Source organism: Pongo pygmaeus, chromosome 13 (genome assembly GCF_028885625.2).
Source record: "Pongo pygmaeus isolate AG05252 chromosome 13, NHGRI_mPonPyg2-v2.0_pri, whole genome shotgun sequence".
NCBI classification, from domain to species: domain Eukaryota; kingdom Metazoa; phylum Chordata; class Mammalia; order Primates; family Hominidae; genus Pongo; species Pongo pygmaeus.
In genome coordinates this window covers 118,619,074-118,639,397 of record NC_072386.2, presented here as the reverse complement: position 1 = coordinate 118,639,397, position 20,324 = coordinate 118,619,074, and the positions used below count along the sequence as shown (strand labels likewise).

The 20,324-nt window shown below is 56.4% G+C and overlaps 2 protein-coding genes across 4 annotated transcripts in view; both read left to right on the top strand.

Annotated features, from left to right (window-relative positions):
- EEIG1 (estrogen-induced osteoclastogenesis regulator 1) overlaps positions 1-11,179 on the top strand; it is a 40,673-nt gene extending 29,494 nt beyond the window's left edge. For 2 of the 3 annotated variants that reach the window (XM_054500983.2, XM_054500984.2), the window contains exons 4-11: positions 1,238-1,354; positions 3,355-3,401; positions 3,544-3,698; positions 6,001-6,105; positions 6,193-6,388; positions 6,857-6,978; positions 7,071-7,140; positions 8,517-11,179. In XM_054500983.2, coding sequence (XP_054356958.1) covers positions 1,238-1,354; positions 3,355-3,401; positions 3,544-3,698; positions 6,001-6,105; positions 6,193-6,388; positions 6,857-6,978; positions 7,071-7,140; positions 8,517-8,562 — 858 coding nt within the window. In that variant the 3' untranslated portion in view covers positions 8,563-11,179. The remainder of the gene's footprint in view (positions 1-1,237; positions 1,355-3,354; positions 3,402-3,543; positions 3,699-6,000; positions 6,106-6,192; positions 6,389-6,856; positions 6,979-7,070; positions 7,141-8,516) is intronic. The other variant, XM_054500987.2, reaches the window with a different exon arrangement.
- Positions 11,180-13,034: 1,855 nt separating this feature from the next.
- On the top strand, positions 13,035-16,633 carry DPM2 (dolichyl-phosphate mannosyltransferase subunit 2, regulatory). The gene is made up of 4 exons (XM_054500988.2): positions 13,035-13,905; positions 14,200-14,289; positions 15,067-15,169; positions 15,939-16,633. Exons 1-4 carry the CDS (start codon positions 13,903-13,905, stop codon positions 15,995-15,997), a joined length of 255 nt encoding a protein of 84 aa, XP_054356963.1. The 5' UTR covers positions 13,035-13,902; the 3' UTR covers positions 15,998-16,633.
- The last annotated feature ends 3,691 nt before the right edge of the window (positions 16,634-20,324 follow it).

Here is a 20,324-nt window from a genome sequence, read left to right as displayed (position 1 = left end):
GCGGATCTCGGCTCACTGCAAGCTCTGCCTCCCAGGTTCACGCTATTCTCCTGCCTCAGCCTCCCAAGTAGCTGGGACTACAGGCGCCCGCCACCTCGTCCGGCTAATTTTTTTTGTATTTTTAGTAGAGACGGGGTTTCACCGTGTTCACCAGGATGGTCTCGATTTCCTGACCTTGTGATCCGCCTGCCTTGGCCTCCCAAAGTGCTGGGATTACAGGCGTGAGCCACCGCGCCCAGCCTCTGTGAACTTAGTTTTCCCATTTGTAAAATGGGTATCAGTCTGAGTCCATGGCGGGGCTAGGATCTGAATCCAATTCCCTGATTCTGGAGTGTGTGCCCTGAACACTGCAGTAGAGACTTGTAGGCAGCAGGTACTTGACACCCATCCCTGATTGGTTCGGTTGGGTTCAAACATTGGTTCAAGCATTTCGTTATCTATCTCTTCTGAGCCTGTTGTATCTGGAGCAGAGCTGGGCAGGAGGTGGTAAGCAGAGGCTCTGGGGCCTCCTAGACCCTTTGCAGAGGGAACCGGAGATGTCTTCCAAGTCCCCAAGCTTGGCACCACCTCGACTCAACCTCACTTTCCCCTCCAGGTCTAGCAGACTTGGCCTCCATCCACAGGGCCTTCTTAGTGCACGCCCTCTTTGCACTTAATCCCACTTCCCTCCCCATCCCTCAATCCTCTGTCCAGAGTTCCTGAGGGCCTGTTCAGACCCTGAACTCTGCCCAGCAGCCCCTCACTCTGGCCTCTACCAGGGCGCCTTCCCTGGGGCTCCTGCTCATCCTGCAGTGCCCCTCCCCTCCCAACCCCTGTGGGGGTGTCCCATCACTTTCCCCAGCACCCACTTCCCACAGGCCTTCCCTCCTCCCCTGCCTGCTGACCCGGCAGCTCCCGACAGCACGGCCTTGTTTCCCAGGGAACAATGCATCTGTGTCACGGACAACAATGTCCTTTCATGTCAGGAGCACTGGCCCCGGTGCACGCCGGGATGTGGCACAAAGGGTGCTTTGTGCAGCTCAGGGATGTGAGCTCCTGGCTTTGCCATGTTGGTGCTGCCGACCCGGGGCCTCTGTCCTTGGGTCCGAGTTATGCAACAGTCAGTCGAGGCTGTGGGGCGGGCCCAGGGGCTTTGTCTGTCTCCCTCCCCAATTTTTGCCAAGTTACCCTTCTGGGCTTCCACCAGCCAGGCGCCCACACTCCCTCAGCCCTCCCACACGCTCCTCTCACCTCCTAGCTGGGCTTCGCTGACTTGAACCTGGCCGAGTTTGCGGGCTCGGGCTCCACGGTGCGCTGCTGCCTGCTCGAGGGATATGACACGAAGAACACTCGCCAGGACAACTCCATCCTTAAGGTACCAGGGATCCTGCCACCTCTGCCACCCTGACCACGGGATGGGGACAAACCAGGCTGCTCATCAGAACCCCCTGGAGGAGGGTTGTTAAAAATACAGACCTTACCTGAACAGGTAGACATCGGGAAGGTGTGAACCCTGGAATCAGAAAACCACTATCAGAGGGAGGCCTGGCTCCACTGCTGGCCTCAGTTTCCCCCCCAAGGTCAGGGAGGGGGCCCTGACAGTCTCCAGGGTTTGGCAAGCGCCTGCAGTGGGTTCATGTCATGCCGACTGCATGCTCTCTCTTCTCTGGTGGTCCCCTGACAGCAGCCCCACGAGCCGTGGTATCTTTGATTAGTCCCAGCTTCAAATGGGAGGGAGTTAAGGCACAGACGTTAAGTCATTTGCCTGGAGTCACAGACAGAGCTGGCACCTGACCACCAGCCAGTTGACTTCTTGGCCCAGCTCCTAACCCTTCCCCAAGTGACACGCAGTAGCCTGGCCCCCAGTGGATTATCAGTGAAAATGATGGCTGCTGAGGGCCCTGGGGGCAGGTTTCCTATGGACAGGGCAGCCCCACCCCCAGGCAGCTGCCTCATTGGCCTTTTGGGAACAGAAATGTCTGGGTGTCCGTCAGCAGCACACCTCTCTTCCTCTGTTTCCACACCTTCCACCTGGCCGGGAAAACAGGCTGTCCTAACAGCGCCTCTGCAAGGGGACCCAGGGAGAGCAGAGCTGGGCAGGAGGTGGTGAGCAGGGGCTCTGGGGCTTCCTAGACCCTTTGCAGAGGGAACCGGAGATGCCAGAAAGGGTCCAGGCTGATTGTCCTGGGAGCTGGAGCCTTTCAGCCTCAGTCAGGCTGAAGAGCACAGGCACAGTAGCCCTGTGCACCTCAGGCCAGATCAAGGGAGCCTGGGGCCCAGGTAGCCTTGGGTTCAAGGGAAGCTTCCCCACGTCCTGTCTGCAAGGTCTTGGGAGTCACTTCCCCTCCCTGAGTCTTGGTTCCCTCATCAACAGCCTTGGGCTAGCTAGGATGCTTTCATGGCTGAGTGAATAAGCCATAGAAAGCCTCAATCTAGTGGTCACCCTTTCTTTTTTCTTTTTTTTTTTTTTTTGAGACAGAGTCTCGCTGTCACCCAGGCTGGAGTGCAGTGGCACAATCTCAGCTCACTGCAAGCTCCGCCTCCCAGGTTCATGCCATTCTCTTGCCTCAGCCTCCCGAGTAGCTGGGACTACAGGCGCCTGCCGCCATGCCTGGCTAATTTTTTGTATTTTTAGTAGAGACGGGGTTTCATCATGTTAGCCAGGATGGTCTCGATCCCCTGACCTCGTGATTCACTCGCCTCGGCCTCCCAAAGTGCTGGGATTACAGGTGTGAGCCACAGCGCCTGGCCGAAAGCCTCAACCGAGTGGTCACCCTTTCATAAGTGGTGGCCTCAGGATCTGTGCCCCTCTTTTCCACCTGCTCATCCGCTGCCTGTCACTCCATCTCAGCCTAGATTTTAGGGCCCAAATCTTGCCACATTTGGGCTGTTGTTAGTTTGCAATGGCTTCATGCTTTTTCATCAGACTTTCACCAAACCCTGCCCACCACCTGCTGTGCCAGGCCCCATGAGCCCTTTTCCCTCTCCTGCCTGCTGGGTTGAGCTCTGTGCTCCTTACACAGGGCCGGGGGTGAGTGTGTGGCTTCACCGTGGAGAAGCTCACTGTCTTGGCCTTTAGCTGACGGCAGTCCGCTTACTCTGCCAGGTGCAGGGCTGAGCCCAGGCCTCACCTTGCTATGCCCTCCCCTCTGGTCTGCCAGGCAGGCCTTGGTACCATCTCTGTCCTCCACACAGGGAAACTGGGCTCAGAGAGAGGTTAGGTGGCTTTGCCAGAGCCCCCAAGCCAGGAGGGGGCAGAGAGACAGGACTGGAGTCCAAGCCCTTCTGAGGCCAGAGCCAGAAGGCTGCAGGGGGCCCTGCGCCTGGGCGGGCTGTGGGTGGCCGGGGCATGGCTGATTGCTCCCCTCACCACAGGTCACCATTGGCATGTTCCTGCTCTCTGGAGACCCCTGCTTCAAGACGTGAGTGCTGGCACAGGCCTAGGGAGCGGGTGGGAGCCCAGTCCTGGGCACTAGGGGTGGAGGAACTGGGACTCTGGGTGTCCTCTGTTTTCGTCTGGTCCTGAAGCGGGGCACCCTAGTCACACTTGTCTGTCTTCCCAAGGCCACCATCTACTGCCAAGTCCATCTCCATCCCAGGCCAGGATTCCTCCCTGCAGCTGACATGTAAGGGTGGTGGGACCAGCAGTGGTGGCAGCAGCACCAACTCCCTGACTGGGTCCCGGCCCCCCAAGGCCCGGCCCACTATTCTCAGCTCAGGTACAGTTCCTCATCTGTCCACCCCGCCCCTCCCCTGCTAGCGGCCTGAGGGGTTTACCTCCATGTCATAACCAGGTCCCCAGGGAGACGCTGACTGAGGGGAGAGTGATGGTGGGAGGGTGTTTGCATGCTCCTGCTGGGCTGATGAGATCTGATCACCTTGTGCGTGCTGGCTATGGTGCTCGGCCCTGAGATCACAGCAGTGCCCTGGACTGAGACTGATGTGGCCTCCCTATCCTCAGGGCCCTGCAGTCTAGCAGGAGAAACAGGCCTCAATCAAGCCATAGATAAATGCATGTCTACCTGCAAACACGATAAAAGCTGGGGAAGACAGGCCTAGAAGGTGGGATCCATCCGGGGCCAGGGAAGGCTTCCCTAAGGATGTGGTGTCTGAGCTGCATTTGGCGGGTGAGGCACAGTATACCTGGCAGAGGGACGTGCTGGGAGCTCTTGCTCTCCTACGTGCTCTATGACCTTGACTGGCCAGTTTGCGTCTCTCTGTCTCAGTGTTCTTTGGAAAATGGGATTGGTAATAGCAATTACATCCCAGGTCACTTTGGGGATTAACTGTCCACATGTGGGCACCTGCCCAGCACATGGTAAGCACTCAGTGGGCACTCTGTTTTTTGTTTTTGTTTTTTTAGACAGAGTCTCACTCTGTCGCTAGGCTGGAGTGCAGTGGCGCAATCTTGCCTCACTGCAACCTGTGCCTCCCAGGTTCAAGCATTTCTCCTGCCTCAGCCTCCCGAGTAGCTGGGACTACAGGCGAGTGCCACCATGCCCAGATAATCTTTTTTTTTTTTTTTTTTTTTTGTATTTTTAGTAGAGACAGGATTTCACCATATCAGCCAGGATGGTTGCCAGGATGGTCTCAATTTCCTGACCTCATGATCTGTCTGCCTCGGCTTCCCAAAATGCTGGGATTATAGGCATGAGCCACTGCGCCCGGCCGGGCACTCTGTTTTTATTAAATTATCACTGGTACTAATGTTATGAAAAATGTGAATGAGCCCCAGCCCCCAGAGGAGATGGCATGGCAATTAGGAGGAGGGGGTGCTGCCAGGACAGGAGGCTCTGGCCTGCCCCCAAGTGTTTGCCGGGCCCCCTCAACCCTAAGCAGGGCCCCCAGAGATAAGAGCCTTGGACCGCCCCCAGGCTGATTAGTGAGCAAGGTGTCACGTGACAACCCTGATTTGTCCCACAGAATCAGTTAGAGCACAGGCCTCGTGTGGCCCAGCAGATGCTTGCCGAGTGATTCTGCCTCTGGGAACTGAGAGTGGTGAGGGATCCTCTGACCTCAAGGGCCCAGCCTTCCTCCACTCCCTTTTCCCCTGCAGACCCAGCCAGCTGAGGCCCAGAACAGAAAGCTGGGGGCTTCCCAGCACAATTACTCTTTCCAGCCCCTGGATGGGGTTCCCCAGAAGAGAGATGTGTCTGGGGACTAAGCCACCCCAGCGCAGGTGGTGCCTTCATGTGAAGTAGAAGAGGCCCCTTCCCCAGGCAGGGTGGGACTTGAGTGCCCACTTGCCTCTGGAGCTGGCCTACCCCCATATGCAGAGAACTGCTGGGGACTTGAAAAGCCACATAGTTATGGATGGGCACACAGGCCAGCCTGGGGTGTGTTGGGTGGGAAGGCAGGTGGGTACTCAGAGCCCTGGGTAGGTCCCACCTAGTCCCTTTTGCCTCCTGCTGGGGAGTGCCAGGAAAGTCTGTTTTGAAGTTGGGCTTATGGGTGTCTTGGGACAGGACTGTGGGCCTGTCCCTTTGGGCCAGACTGCTCCCCCTCACCGTGTCCCTTCCACTCCAACTCCGCTGACCCAGGCCCCTTCCAGCCTCGGGGCCTCTGCCAATGCTGTTTTCTGTGCCTGGAAGGCCCTTGCCCTCTTGAGGCCTTAGCTGGCTCCCTCCAGCAATGTGTCCTGGAGGTCTGCCATTAAGGCCGTCTCCTTGGAGAAGCCTCCCCTGTCCCCAGACTGGGCCAGACCCCCAGTAAGCACTGCTCCCTGCTCTGCACCTCTCACTGCGGTTGTGGGTAGTGGAGGCAGTTTTTGTTTAGCGTTCTTCTTCCTCGCTGACCTGTGGTGGGCACCCCACCCAAGTGTGCCCTCTGTGGAATGAAGGGACCTGGGTTCGGAGGGTGACCTATGGCTCAGGCTGGTTGCTGCTCCTCTCAACCTGTTTTTCAGTCTGTTAAATGGCGCCCTGCCATGGGATCCTCTGTGAGGGCACGTTGTGAAGGGCGACAGTGAGCAGCACTGGGTGACTCCTGTCACCTCACCCCCTGCCCCTTCCTGCCTTCCAGGGCTGCCAGAGGAACCCGACCAGAACCTGTCCAGCCCTGAGGAGGTGTTCCACTCTGGCCACTCCCGCAACTCCAGCTATGCCAGCCAGCAGTCCAAGATCTCCGGTGAGTGGCTGCCTGGCCCTGCCCCCCGCGGCCTTCTCCTTCCTTGGGATCCCCCATTATGACGCTCCCCTGCGTCTCCCCTGACAGGCTATAGCACTGAGCACTCGCGCTCCTCCAGCCTCTCAGACCTGACGCACCGCCGCAACACGTCCACCAGCAGCAGCGCCTCTGGGGGCCTTGGTATGACCGTGGAGGGCCCTGAGGGCAGTGAGCGGGAGCACCGGCCCCTGGAGAAGCCACCGCGGCCACCCCGGCCCCTGCATCTGTCCGATCGCTCTTTCAGGTGAGGCCTACTGCTTAGTGCCCCCTGGAGAACAGACCCCTCCCGGTGGTGCCTTGAACCTCTGCTTCTTTACCTGTAACACAGGGACCGTAAGACCCCCACCTCAGAGGGTTGGGTGGTGACAATTCCACCAGCTGATGTCCCTGAAGGGTGCAGCCATGCCCGGCGTGCAGCAGGTTCTGTTCATGGCTGTTCTTGCGGTTTTGCGGATCGGACAAGAGCACGATCTGCTGGGTGGCCTTAGGAAGCTGACTTACCTGCTCATTGCCTGGCATCCTCGTCTATAAAACCGGCTCATGATGGCAGCTGTACCCTATTGTGCACGCGAGGTTTCAGTGAATTACAGCACGGAGCGCACAGGGACATTCTGAGCGCCGCTGCAGCTGACTGGCATTATTGTCGTCGTTTTGTGCTTGCACCTGTTACTGCCCTGACCATTGTGACTTGTCCCCCCACAACCCGACCCAGGCGGAAGAAGGACTCGGTGGAGAGCCACCCGACCTGGGTGGACGACACGCGGATCGATGCGGATGCCATCGTGGAGAAGATCATGCAGAGCCAGGACTTCACAGACGGCAGCAACACCGAGGGTGAGCCGTGCCGGGCTGGTGGGGGTGAGGCCACCTGCTCCAAGGGCTGGCCCTGCCGCGCTCAGCCTCCATCCTCCCCTGTGTCCCCACAGACAGCAACCTCCGGCTGTTCGTGAGCCGCGATGGCTCCGCCACGCTGAGCGGCATCCAGCTTGCCACCAGGTAGGGCAGGCTTAGGGAGGGGTCGTCAGGGGCGGCTGGGGCTTGGGGGTGAGAGCAGAGTCCCCACAGTCCACTCACCTGGCCTTGAACGCCAAATCTTGTCACCACAGTGTGACCCTGTGCCTGTCATGTCTCTGAACCTCCCTTTCCCCATCTGTCAGGCGGTGTGGACACCACCACCTCACCTGGGAGCCTGGGGCAGTGAGGGCACGGACAGGTTCGGTGGGTTCCCACAGTTCACAGGGTCACCTCCAGCAATGCCTGGCGCAGGGCTCGGCACATGGCAGGGGCCTCATGCGTTTATTTAGAACCCTCCCTTCCCCTTCCTCCCAGCTCCAGGGACTCGGGAAGAATGGTGGTGGTGATGCCTTATGGGTTTACTGAACAAATCTTTCCCTAACACCAGCTAGGCACTGGGCCCTGAGCGAAGGCCTGGTTCAACGCAGGCTGCTGCCTACACAGCATCCACAGATGGCGGGGGTAGATGGGACCAAAGTTGCAGGAACGACAGTTTATAGAGTGCTGCGTCACAGGCATTCATTTGGAGCACGTTGACTGTGTGCCTGGCTCTCCATGTGCTTTGGCTAACCGAATGAATGAGCGAGTGAGCGAATGAGCTTCCCACGGGCAGGCTGCTGAGGGCAGGTGGGGAGTCCACCTAACATCCACATCCCCAGGGAAGAGGCATGGCCAGGCCCCTGCGCAGAGGCTACCGTCTCACACTGCTCTGCTGACTCCTGCTGGCCACGGCCTGGAATGGCAGCCGTCATCTCCCAGTAGCCTCCTGGGCCGCTCTGGGGTGGGGGTGAGGGGGCGGTGAGCAAGAAGGAAACTGAGGGGCTGGCTTCCTTACGGGTTTGTAAACACACCCCTCCCTGGCCCCCTCTGAAAATGAGGAAGCATCTTGGGGAAAGAAACCAATCTGGTTGGGAGCGAGATCACAGCAGAGCTACATGCTGAGCCCCGAGAGTCCCCGACTCCAGGGCTGGGCCTGGGCTCGGCAGGGAAAGGAGCTGACCAGGTTTCCTGACATCCCACTGCCCTCTTGGTCACCCTCACATCCCTCTGAGCCTTAGTTTCTTCACCTGTCAAGTGGGGCAGGGTGCAATCACTCCCTACCAAGGTGACCGTGAGGATGGGGTGGCACAGCCAGACGTGCCCAGAAGGGCTCTGCAGGCCCCACAGACTCTGATGCTTACTATCTGTGTCACTGTGGGCAAGGGACTTACCATCGCTGGAGCTCAGTTTTAGCCCCTTTGCAACACGGGGCTGGTTAACAGTACCTGCTTGTGAAACACCTCCAGAGGCCTGGTCCAGTGGAGCGCTCAGGAAATGGGGTATCTAGGGGGACATGCTTACCTGTCTCTCACCTGCAGGGTCTCTTCTGGGGTCTACGAGCCAGTTGTGATTGAAAGCCATTGAGGAGCAGGTGTCCGGGCTGGAGAAGAGTCCTGCTTTCTCTGGAGTCCAGACCTGCATCATTCCATGAGGAACTTCCCCCTTCAGATCACCTCTGTGCCACATCTCATCTATGCCTCCTCCATGCACTCCAGTCCACACTCCCCATAGCATCATTCCATTGCCCTCCCATCCATGCTGGGACCCTCCTGGCCCACCAAGGCCCAGGCACCACTGTGAATATTCTCCTCTGAACCACTAGAGGGCAGGCCAGGCAGGCCAGGCGGGCCCGTGCAGCTTGTGGGCAAGAAGGAGCTGGCTAGGACAGGCGCTGCTGGAGACTGACCCAGCCCTCTGGCTGAGGACATGCAGCGGCTCCTAAATGTAGAGATGCCTGTGGCTGTGTCCCCACTCACTCCAGGAGCACTGGCTTTGGTCACGTCTTAGCGGCGGGGCCTTGCTCCATTGTTCCCTTGCCCTGGTGGTGGGGGGGCCAGACCACCTCTGGAATCCTGCCACCTGTGACTGTCTGACTGCTTAGTGCTTCAGCTGTCCCTTCCTTGTGTCCTGGGGGACCTGCTGGCAGCCTCTTCCTGGGAGCCATGACCTCAGACCCCACCCACACTCCAGATCCAGACCCCACCCACACTCCAGATCGAGACCCCTGCCTCTCCCCGGCAAATGTCCTCCCGCTGCCTTGCAGCCTGCACTTTGCACATGCTCACCCCCAGCACAGTCCCGCTGGCCCCTCACCTCCCCTTCCCTGAGCCCCTTCCCAAGGACTCCTGGTCACTGCCTGCTGTGCAGTCAGAGGCCCAGGGTCCAGCAGCCCGGCGGGAACGGGTGCTGCCTCTCCCTCCAGTTAGCTCTAGCTCAGGTCTGAGACCCGTGCTGAGAAAGGTCTGAGCACCGACCGTGCCCTCTGCCCAGGGCTGGGTCCTGAGCAGCTGGTTTTCCTGCAGGAAGGTTGGAGCAAGCAAAGTCCTTCTCTGCCCTCAGGGTCAGCTGCCCAGACTGGGGCGGATGCCAGAGAGGCAGGTGGGCTGTGGCTGGACTGGTCCGGAGCTGGCTTCCTTGCCAGAAAAGCCTCAGCCTTCCTCTGGAAGCATCCCCCGTTCTGGGCAAGGGGGAAGGGCTCCTTTAAGGGGTGTGCTTTCCCAGCGGGGAGCAGTCTGGCCCTGCCCCCTACTATAGCCTCTGCTCTCAGCACTTTCCCCCAAGTCCTTGTAACTTGCTTGAAGGTGGGTTCTGGCTGTCAGCCAGTCCCTGGACAAACTCTCCTGTCCCTTTTAAATTTCACTCATTTTGTATAAACCCAGCAGGCTGGTGTTTACTTAGCCCTATAGCTTTTTTCATTTTTTCTTTCCGTCTTTCTTCTTGAGTTCACGGTTCAATACTGCCTCCTCCCCCTGGTGAGGGGAGGTGCTGCTTTTCTGCCCCACCTGCCGGCTGGTTCCAGCAGCGCTGGGGCCCAGCTGGGGGGCCGGGATGGGGGCTTCTCTCTCTGGGAGGGGTGCAGGTGCCCTCCCCAGGCTGGGAGGGTTCCTTCCCTAGTTCCCCATCTGTCCCCGCTGGTGAGAGTTGGGCTTCTTGGTCTTGGAACTCCCTGGCATTGGGACCAGAGCATTTCTAGCATTTGTTGTTGTTTTACTCACCTAACCCTTAGAAAATGAATGTTAGAAGGTGCCTGCCGAGGTGAGACAGAGTGTTTGCTCTGGCTGGAGAAGGCTCTTCTCAGCCCTGAGAGTCCCTTCCTGCCCCACAGATACTGGCACTTTAAAAAGGAAGCTGACCGCACTGTGTCCAGACGAATTGGCCCCCAGAAGATGGGGAGTTCTGTCCTGCCCTTCTGTGTCTGCGTGACCTCACCCAGCCTAGGAGGGAGGTGCATTCAGGGTAGATTTGCCTCTTATTCAAAGTTCTGGGGCTTTGGGCAGAAAACAGCCGGCTTTGGCGCTGTTGGGGAGACTCCTCCAGACCAGGAACCCCAGAAGGAGACAGAGCCTGCCACACCCTTCCACGCCAGGCCCTGGGCCAGGGTGATTGGACTGAGAATTTGGCCACAACCAAATTGATGCTGGCTGGAACCAGAGGCCAGAAAGCCTGGCCTTGTTGTCCCCATGTGGGAGCCCTGTCCTCAGCCCCCTTGTCCCCTTGAGCTCAGTGAATTCCCACCAGGTACCCACGGCTCCTGGACTTCAAATTCTATATATTGAGAGAGATGGAGAGTATATCAGAGATATTTTTGGAAAGGAATTGGTCTATGCAATGTCAGTTTGGAATCTTCTTGAAAGTTTAACGTTTTTATTAGGAAATTTAAAGAAAATAAAGGTCTACAATATCTTTAGGGTTTTTTTTTCCTGTTTACCACACAAACTGACCACACGGCATGTCTGCCAGGATGGAGGGTGTCCATGTTCTCCTCTGTCTTTAGGGAGGTGATCAAGGAAATTGGGGGAGGGGTGTTTTTTTATTTGACTCCCCTCCTTTCTAACAGAATGTTGCCACCACTACGTGAGTGGGCTGTGTTTGTTCCTCTGTCCCAGCTTCTGTTGTAGAAAATAACATTGTTAGGGGAAATCAGCCTAGTGTCAGTGTCTTGGTTTGGGGAGAAAAAATTAAATGTTTCGGTTTTTGTTTCTTTTGCTGTTTTGTTTTTACCTTGTTACTTTATCATATTGACTTTAGGGTCAAAGGCAACATCAGAAGGAAGTCAGATATGTATAGTGACATTCCAGGGGTGGGGAAGATGTAGGGGTCCAGGGTTCTCCCGGTCTTGGCTACAGGCACAATCATCACCACCTTCATCGTTCCAGATTCCTGGGGAGAAAACTGAGAAGACCGTTACCTGCCAGCCTCATACGGAGCAAAAGCTCTGTCCTCAGGGCCAAGTTCTAACCACTGCCCTGTAGACCTCTGCAATCAAGTGGCCTCTAAGGAGCATGCCTGAGGACAAATAACTGTGCCTCAGTTTCCTCACCTGCAGATGGGGTTATCAAATAACGAGTGTGCAGCCTGACCTGTAGGAGGTGTGAGTGTGTTCCCAAACTAAAGCCCCAGGCTGCCATCGTTTACAGGCTTGGCTTGCCCTGGGCCCCTCACCCCTGTTTCTGACTGTCCCAAGTCTCTCTGGGACAGGCAAGTCACTCTGGTTCTTTAATAAGCTTGGAAGTGGCAGGAAGCTTCAGTGGTACTGGCCAGGCCAGGAGGAATCAGGCCAGCAGGGCTCCATCTCTATCCCAGGATAGCATTCACCCCGCTCCTCCTCAGGGCCGACCCCCACTCATGGCCCCTTTAAACCCTGAAGGCTGATTCTGCCCCTTCCTCTGTTATATGCACAACAGGGGTGGGAGGTAAAAGTCTCCTGAGAGATAAGGGAAAAGAATTGGACTGTAGGTTTAAAAAAGTTGCTCTTGGCCAGGCGCAGTGGCTCACACCTATAATCCCAGCACTTTGGGAGGCTGAGGCAGGAGGCAGATCACCTGAAGTCAGCCTGACCAACATGGAGAAACCCCGTCTCTACTAAAAATAGAAAAATTAGCTGGGCGTGGTGGTGGGTGCCTGTAATCCCAGCTACTCAGGAGGCTGAGGCAGGAGAATCGCTTGAACCCAGGAGGTGGAGGTTGCAATGAGCCAAAATCGCGCCATTGCACTTCAGCCTGAGTGACAGAGCGAGACTCCGTCTCAAAAAAAAAAAAAGTTGCTCTTGTCAGCTTTGGGAGGGCAGACTCCATAGTTGGAGATGGGCTTCCAACCAACCAAGGAGATAAATGCCAGAGGGAGCGAACCATGCCAGGCTCAGAGCACATCTCTCCCCAAACCCCCCGGGTGGGGACAGCAGGCCAAAGTCCTCCACATAACCCCTCAGGGAGGCCTGGAGTCCAGATGCTGTACTCCAGGATCTAAACAATCACTGAATCTTAAAGCTGACTGGTTCAAAGCTCTTATTTTGGGCCGAGCGCGGTGGCTCAGGCCTGTAATCCAAGCACTTTCGGAGGCTGAGGTGGGCGGATCACCTGAGGTCAGGAGTTAGACCAACCTAGCCAACATGGTGAAAACTCATCTCTACTAAAAATACAAAAATTAGCTGGGCATGTTGACACGCACCTGTAGTCCCAGCTACTCGGGAGGCTGAGGCAGGAGAATCGCTTGAACCCAGGAGGCGGAGGTTGCAGTGAGCTGAGATCATGCCACTGCACTCCAGCCTGGGCGACAGAGTGAGACTCCCGTCTCGGGGAGGAAAAAAAAAAAAAAACTCTTTCTTTGGGCCAAGCCTCCACTGAGTGCCAGGGATACAGCAGCAACCTCAGACCCTCAGAGCTGACAGGGCCGGATCAACAAGTGCATCAGTGAATTAAAAGGCACAGGAGGCTGGGCACGGTGGCTCACGCCTGTAAACTTTTGGAGGCCAAGTTGGGAGGATCGCCTGAGCCCAGGAGTTCGACACCAGCCTGGGTAACATAGAACTCCGTCTCAAAAAAAAAAAAACAAAAAAACAAAAAAACCTTCCCGGCTGGCTTCCCTGAGGAACGTGGCGTCCCAGTGAGACCGGATGGGTGAGGAGCAGCCGGCCAGTGAGTGATGGGGGACCGCGTTCCTATCTTGGAGCTGAAGAAGCGTGGAAGATGATCTGGCCCAACATCCCTTTGTTCTCAGAGGAAGGGCCTTCCAAGACCGGGGAGGGGCCTGTGCGTGGGTCCCGGTCCGAAACGTGTCTGGGCTGCTGCGAGAGGTAGTCGGTGAAGGAAGGGAGGGGACATCCGAAGGGTGGCCAGGGAGGCCGGGAGATGGTAAGGAGGGCGCCTCCTCTCCACCAATCCAAATCCTCCCCATCCATGCGGGATAGGGACAGACCCTCCCCCGCCCACCTTGGGCTTGAAAGTGAACGTTTTCTGCACCTCTCCCACCTACAGACTAGGTAGGGCCCCCGGTTCCCGTGTCGGCTTCACCACTGACTCGAATTGGGATCTACCTTTCTCTGAGCCTCGCTTTTCCCATCTGAAAAATGGAACTTCCGATCCCGCACTCCCATCCACTCTGGCCCCGGGACTCTGGGATACTTAGAGATTGGCTTTTGGTGGGGCGGCGACAGGACTGTGGCCATGAAGGCCAGGGGGTCTGGGTCCCCAACTCGGTCCCATTCCCTAGGGAGATTCGGGCAGCAACCGGCCCCACAATGCTCTTGAGAACTACACTTCCCCGATATGCAAAGGGGAGGAGGCGGTTCCTGCTAGTCTCCGACGACGTGGGCCCGAGCAGGCCTGGGGACTACGACTCCCGGCGTGCTCCGCAATCCAAAGCCGGAAGAGCGTGGACCCGGAACCGGATGTGGCTTGCGGCTCCGGTGGCCGAGCGCGCGGGGAAATGGTGAGATTGGCACCGAGTGCCGGAGATAGGGGCGTCTGGGGGTGGGGTCCCGGGTCTGCTCAGGAGCTGGGGCATGGGCACTTGGAACGAGGATTGCTCTCCCGCCCCCACTATTGTACGGACGACAACGCGGAGGCCTGGCATTCTCTCCCAGCCTAGAAACTGATCCCTAGTCAGCCCTCTAGCATCTGTTGAATGGGAAGCTTAGACCGTGATCGGGCCGCGACGCCCCGCTTCCATTAGTGCGCCGAAATAGAGGGTCACTTCGTCAGCTGAGACCTCCCTTTTCTCCAGGCCACGGGGACAGACCAGGTGGTGGGACTCGGCCTCGTCGCCGTTAGCCTGATCATCTTCACCTACTACACCGCCTGGGTGATTCTCTTGGTATGTCATTCTCCCCGTCCGCTTCTCACCTTCCCCGAGCCCTGGCACCGCCCGAGCAACTACTATATAGGCTCTAGGCACGGCGCTGGCTTCATTGCCTGCCTCATCTCTTGAAATCTCCAGAACAACTCTATGAGGAAGATGCCAGTGGTACCGCATTTTATAGATGAGATAGCTGAGGCTAGGGGAGAAGGATCTAGCCCAAGATTGCATCCTTAGCCGCTACACTTAAAACTCTGTTTCCAGCTTGCTTTGACTTTTGGGGGAGTTCTGTTCCTTCTGGGTTAGCCTGCTGACTTTAGGCATGGCGAGCGCCAGTGATATTTGTGAAGGCCTTTAGGATATTTTTTTCTTGTGGGAAAACTTGTTGGTTATTGCCTAAGAAGTGCAGTGTGTCTGAAAGTGCTGAACTTGGTATCCTTTAGAGAAAAAATATTAGTGAAGAAGCCCTGGAGACCCAGGTTGGGAGTCAGTTGAGGATTCCTCATGTACCATTTGCTAGGCTGTGAGGTGCCTTAGGGCAGGTCTCTTGTGCCCTGTTCTCTTGTCCCCACCACCAACCTATGGCAGGCACCAAAGCAAGTGCCCGGTAAATACCAATAAAAAATTAAGGAAGGAAACAAACCACGACACCCAAATGCCATAATCTTAAAGAAAAGCAAATGCAGTCCCAATGCTCTGAATGGGTCAGCCCCTTAGATGGAGGAGGTGGGACGTTTGGGCTTGGGGGCTGGGCAAGGCAAGCAAGGCTCACCAGAGCTCTGCCCTCGACGCCAGCCATTCATCGACAGTCAGCATGTCATCCACAAGTATTTCCTGCCTCGAGCCTATGCTGTCGCCATCCCACTGGCTGCAGGCCTCCTGTTGCTCCTGTTTGTGGGTAAGTCATCACCTCCTCCCCTTGACCCTGGGCAGGGTTTCGGGAAGACCCCACCTCTGAACGTGCTTCCACACTTTGGCAGTGCTGGAAGCTGCTTGCCCCAAACTCACCCGTGGGGTTTTCCTGTTCATCCTTCGAGGCTGCCAGTCAGTAACCTCTGGGTTTCCTGGTGCCCCAGGCTTTTTGGACTCCAATGACCTGTCCCCCTCTTTCCTGCCCCCAACCCCATCATCACTCTGCTCACACCTCAGTCACCCTCTTGTCACCCTGGCTTCTAATTCCTGCACCTCTCTCTCTCAAGGTTCCTAGGGATGGGGACTGTGTCTCCATCATTACTGTACATCTAGAACGGGCTGTGGCACTGAGGTTGTGCTCAGAAAGTCATTTGGATGAGTCAGTCAACAGCCGGGTGCCTGGATGATGGGTGGATGGATGGGTGGGTGGGTGAGGTGTAGGAGGAGGTGGGTAGGTATGTAGGTGGACAAGTGGTTGACTGGGTGATCGATAGATGGGTGGATCTTTTTCCCCTTGGAATCTGAAACACTAAATGCGGCATCTTGCCTGAGGCAGGCACTCAGTTGGGTGTTTGTTGAGTGAATGTGAGTAGACGTATGGCATGATGAATGACTAGGGAGATGAGCAGGTTCCCTGGAGGATGGTTGGGTAGGTTCACAGCCCTGCGTGTGGGTGGCTCTGCCATGTCATGCCCTGGCCTCCCAGCAGCCCTAAGCTTAGATCTTATGTGGCCTTTCTGGTCTATGTATTCCAGGACTGTTCATCTCCTACGTGATGCTGAAGAGCAAGAGAGTGCCCAAGAAGGCTCAGTGAAGGTCCCGCGGGGATGAGGCTGCCAGCCCCTTCTCTGCTTCCCCTCCAGCACAGGGACCAAGTTGGGGAGCCTGCAGAACCTGTCCAGGCACAGTGGCTCCTCAAGCCTGCCTGTCCTGCAGAGTCCCCATGGCATGGAGTTTACCCCTGACTGACTGGAGCCCCCTCCCCGACTCCCACTTCCAGAAGCTAGGAGGGAGGGATACCTGGAAGACTCCGGTCACCCCCTTCTTGCTCAGGGCCTAAAAGTTGCTGGTCCTCCCAACCTCACTCTCAGACTCCCTGCCACCTTTTTCCCTGGGTTCTGCCATCTTGCCTCACTTCCCCTCCTGTCACTTGCTGACGTTGGACTTAGCAGGTTCTAAGGCCGCATGTGTGACCTCTCTGACCTCTCTCCACAAATCCTGCTCCTCCACCAAGGCAGCTTTCCTTAGCCTGACACAGCTCCAGACCCCACAAAGCCTTCTGGACCTGGAAAGCCTGGAGAAGGACTGACAGACCCCAGGACCAGCCCTGGGGCTCAGGGCAGCCACCCTGGGCCGCTGACCGACCGACTGCTCCTCATGGAGGCCCAGCCCCAAAGCCCCAGGGCTGGCCTGTTTGGGACAGCTGACCAATAAACACTGATTGTGTGTTTGTGTCTGTGCCATGTTTACCCAGAGTCGGGGCTGGAGCGGGCTGGGAGTGGTCTTGGGTCAGGAGATCCTGTACAGTAGGGGTGACTCGGGGGCCTTCTGCCCTGACCCTGTGCCCTGGGGATAAAGCAGGGACTGGGACAGATGTGCTTCTTACCCAATGGAGCTCACAGCTGGGAGTCATTGGAGGCCCTGGCACCCCTCTGCCATGCCTCCCCTGTGCCAGCTTGGCTGGGTTGGATTTATTTACTTTAGGGACCCTTGGGCCACTCCCCTAAAAGCCCCACAGCCCAACTTAACGTGGCCCTGAGCAGCGAAGGCTGCTCTGTGTTCAGGTTGGCTGGACTGGCCCAGCCCCCAGCCTTCCAGTAGTCCCACCGTGCCTGGGCAGCTGGCTTTCCCATTTGCCACGGCACCTAGTGTAAACCCCCATTCCTCAAACCCGAGACCCTCACTTTTCTTCCGGTTGGCGGAGGTATATTCATCATCACAGAGGAAAAAGAGGCCAACTGCAGACATCTGCCCTGTCCCCACCTGCTCCACGCTCTGTCCTCCAGTCCAGGCAGAACTGCCCACTTGGGCTTTGGATCCTAAACCCCCAACTACTGTAGTGGGAGCCTGAGGTCACAGATGGCCCCCCCTGTTGTGAGAAAGGTCTCCACAGGATCCTCCCATTGTTCCCTGAGTGTGCTCTGGGATCCCACTTACGGGCCCTCCGTCAATCCAGTAGTTCCCACTAAGTATCTCCGTCTGTCCGTTTCACCACCAAGCTTCCCCAAAGGGGGTCCGCATCTGTCTCCTGCATTTCTTCACCTCCTGCCACACTCAGCATCTGTCCCCATCTCTCCAGGCAGGCTCCAGCCACTGAGGCCACCAGCGGTGTTCACTCTTTTTTTTTTTTTAATTTTTTTTGTGTGACAAAGTTTTATTCTTGTTGCCCAGGCTGGAGTGCAATGGCATGATCTCGGCTCACTGCAACCTCCACCTCCCAAGTTCAAGTGATTGTCCTGCCTCAGCCTCCCGAGTAGCTGGGATTATAGGCATGTGCCACCACACCCAGCTAATTTTGTATTTTTAGTAGAGACAGGGTTTCTCCATGTTGGTCAGGCTGGTCTTGAACTCTCGACCTCAGGCTATCCGCCTGCCTTGGCCCCACAAAGTGCTGGGATTACAGGCGTGAGCCACCGTGCCCAGTTGATGTCCACTCTTTAAATCCAAAGGATGTTTGCTTGACTCTCAGCTGCATTTGGCCTGTGACATCCCCTGATCCACTGTCAGCTGCTTTCTTGATGTCTGTGATGACCATTCTGTTTGTTTGTGACAGAGTTTCACCCTGTTGCCCAGGCTAGAGTGCAGTGGCGCAATCTTGGCTCACTGCAACCTCTGCCTCCTGGGTTCAAGTGATCCTCCTGCTTCAGTCTCCCGAGTAGCTGGGATTACAGGCACCTGCCACCATACCCAGCTAATTTTTTGTATTTTTAGTAGAGATGGGGTTTTGCCATGTTGGCCAGGCTGGTCTAAAACTCCTGACCTCAGGTGATCTGCCTGCCTCAGCCTCCCAAAGTGCTGGGATTACAGGCATGAGCCACCATGCCCGGCTGTGATGATCATTCTGCTATTTGATGTCTCACTCATGCCGTCTTCTGCCATGTAATGCTGGGCTCCTCAGGGATGTGTCACAAGCCTTCTCACCCTCGCCAGGCTCACCTCTGGCCCGATGCGCTGCACATGGCCCAGCTGCCCACCTGATATCCTCATCAGATGCCATGGTGGGAAACTCAAATGCATCCTCTCATGAGCTGAATTCTCAGACTTCTCCCAAATCTGGCTGTCCCCCTGATGCCCTGTCCCCTCTAGTGACTGGTGTACCGTGTCCCTAACCTGGCTTTCTTCCTTACCCCCCCATCCACAGGACCCTGAGCTTTATCAGTTCTCCCTCCCCTTTTCTCCTGGCCTCTAGCCACCTTCCTGATGCAAAGCCACCATCCTCTGCCCTAAGTCACAGATGGCTTCCTCACTGCTTCTGCCCACTCTGGCCCCACCAGTCCAACTATGCATAACAACCAGTGTCCTTCAAAAATGCACACCTTGACCAGGCATGGTGGCTCACGCCTGTAATCCCAGCACTTTGGGAGGCCAAGGTGGGCAGATCACTTGAGGTCAGGAGTTGGAGACCAGCCTGGCCAACATGGTGAAACCCGGTCTCTACTAAAAATACAAAAATGGCTGGGCGCGGTGGCTCATGCCTGTAATCCCAGCACTTTGGGAGACTGAGGTGGGCGGATCACAAGGTCAGGAGATCAAGACCATCCTGGCCAACATGGTGAAACCCTGGCTCTACTAAAAATACAAAAATTAGCTGGATGTGGTGGTGCATGCCTGTAATCCTAGCTACTCGGGAAGCTGAGGCAGAAGAATTACTTGAACCAGGGAGTCGGAGGTTGAACTGAGCCGGGATCACGCCACTGCACTCCAGCCTGGTGACAGAGAGAAACTCTGTCTCAAAAAAAAAAAAAAAAAAAAAAAAAAAAAAAAAAAAATTAGCCCAGCATGGTAGCACACAGCTGTAGCCCCAGCTACTCGGGAGGCTGAGGCAGAGGAATCGCTTGAACCTGGGAGGCGGAGGTTGCAGTTAGCTGAGACCGCGCCACTGCACTCCAGCCTGGGCAACAGAGCGAGACTCTGTCTCAGAAAAATTGAAAAAAAAAAATTAGCTAGGCATGGTGACACGTGCCTATAATCCCAGCTACTTGAGAGGCTGAGGCATGAGAATCGCTTGAACCCGGAGGCAGAGGTTGCAGTGAGCCGAGATTGCACCATTGCACTCCAGCGCTGGCAACAGAGGGAGATTCTGTCTTAAAACAAACAAAACCCTCGAACCTTGGTGCCTCACACTCACACCCACACCCACAATACCTCTCTGGGTCCCCACAAGGCCCTGCCTCTCAGCCTGCTTTCCCCTCCTCACTCCAGCCACTCTGGCCTTTCACTTCCTGGACTCGCCAAGGCCCTTTGCACGTCCTACTCACCTCGGTCCCATAGACACTCATTCAGCACAGGCTTGTGCCAGGCACTCAGTCAGGAAGCAGGAATGACATGACCCCGCTTTCATGGCATTCCCACTCCAGGGGGAGACGTGATAAGCAATAAACAAGACAGTCTCTGACAGTGTTAGGGTGGTGAAGAAAATAAAGGTGATGTGAACAGGAGTGGGGGAGGGGAGCGCTCTGTTGGAGTCTGGCAAGGTGACGAAAGAACGAGGCGAGTAGCAGTCTGGGGACAAGAGTTTCAAGCAGAGGGAATAGCAAATGCAGAGGCTTGAATGGGAGAGTTTGGCGGCTAAGGAACAGGAGGGGCCGGGCGGCTGAATGGTTAAGTGTAGGGTGAGTGGTTTGAGCTGGGCCTGGGGTCAGGGTGAGGGGTTTGGGTTTTGTTCCATTGCCGTGGGAGCCACTGGAGGCTTTAAGCACGAGAGTGACATCATCCAAGTTATGCTTTTAAAGATCACGCAGGCAGCTGAGCCCCTCCCTCTCGCTCACCACTAAATCCCCAGGGCCTAGCACTGCTGGCCCACAGTGGGTGTTCACTATCTATGTGTTCAATGAATGGATGTCCCCGACTTTGCTGTGTGACCTAGAGGTAGTGACTTCTTTCTCTAGATCTCTCAGTTTTTTCACCCAAAAGACGGGCAA

Bases quoted from the DNA above. Each gene is read 5' to 3' on its own strand.
- DPM2 (XM_054500988.2), top strand. The intron at 14,290-15,066 runs GTATGTCATTCT...CCTCGACGCCAG, and splicing joins CCGCCTGGGTGATTCTCTTG to CCATTCATCGACAGTCAGCA. The intron at 15,170-15,938 runs GTAAGTCATCAC...TATGTATTCCAG, and splicing joins CCTGTTGCTCCTGTTTGTGG to GACTGTTCATCTCCTACGTG.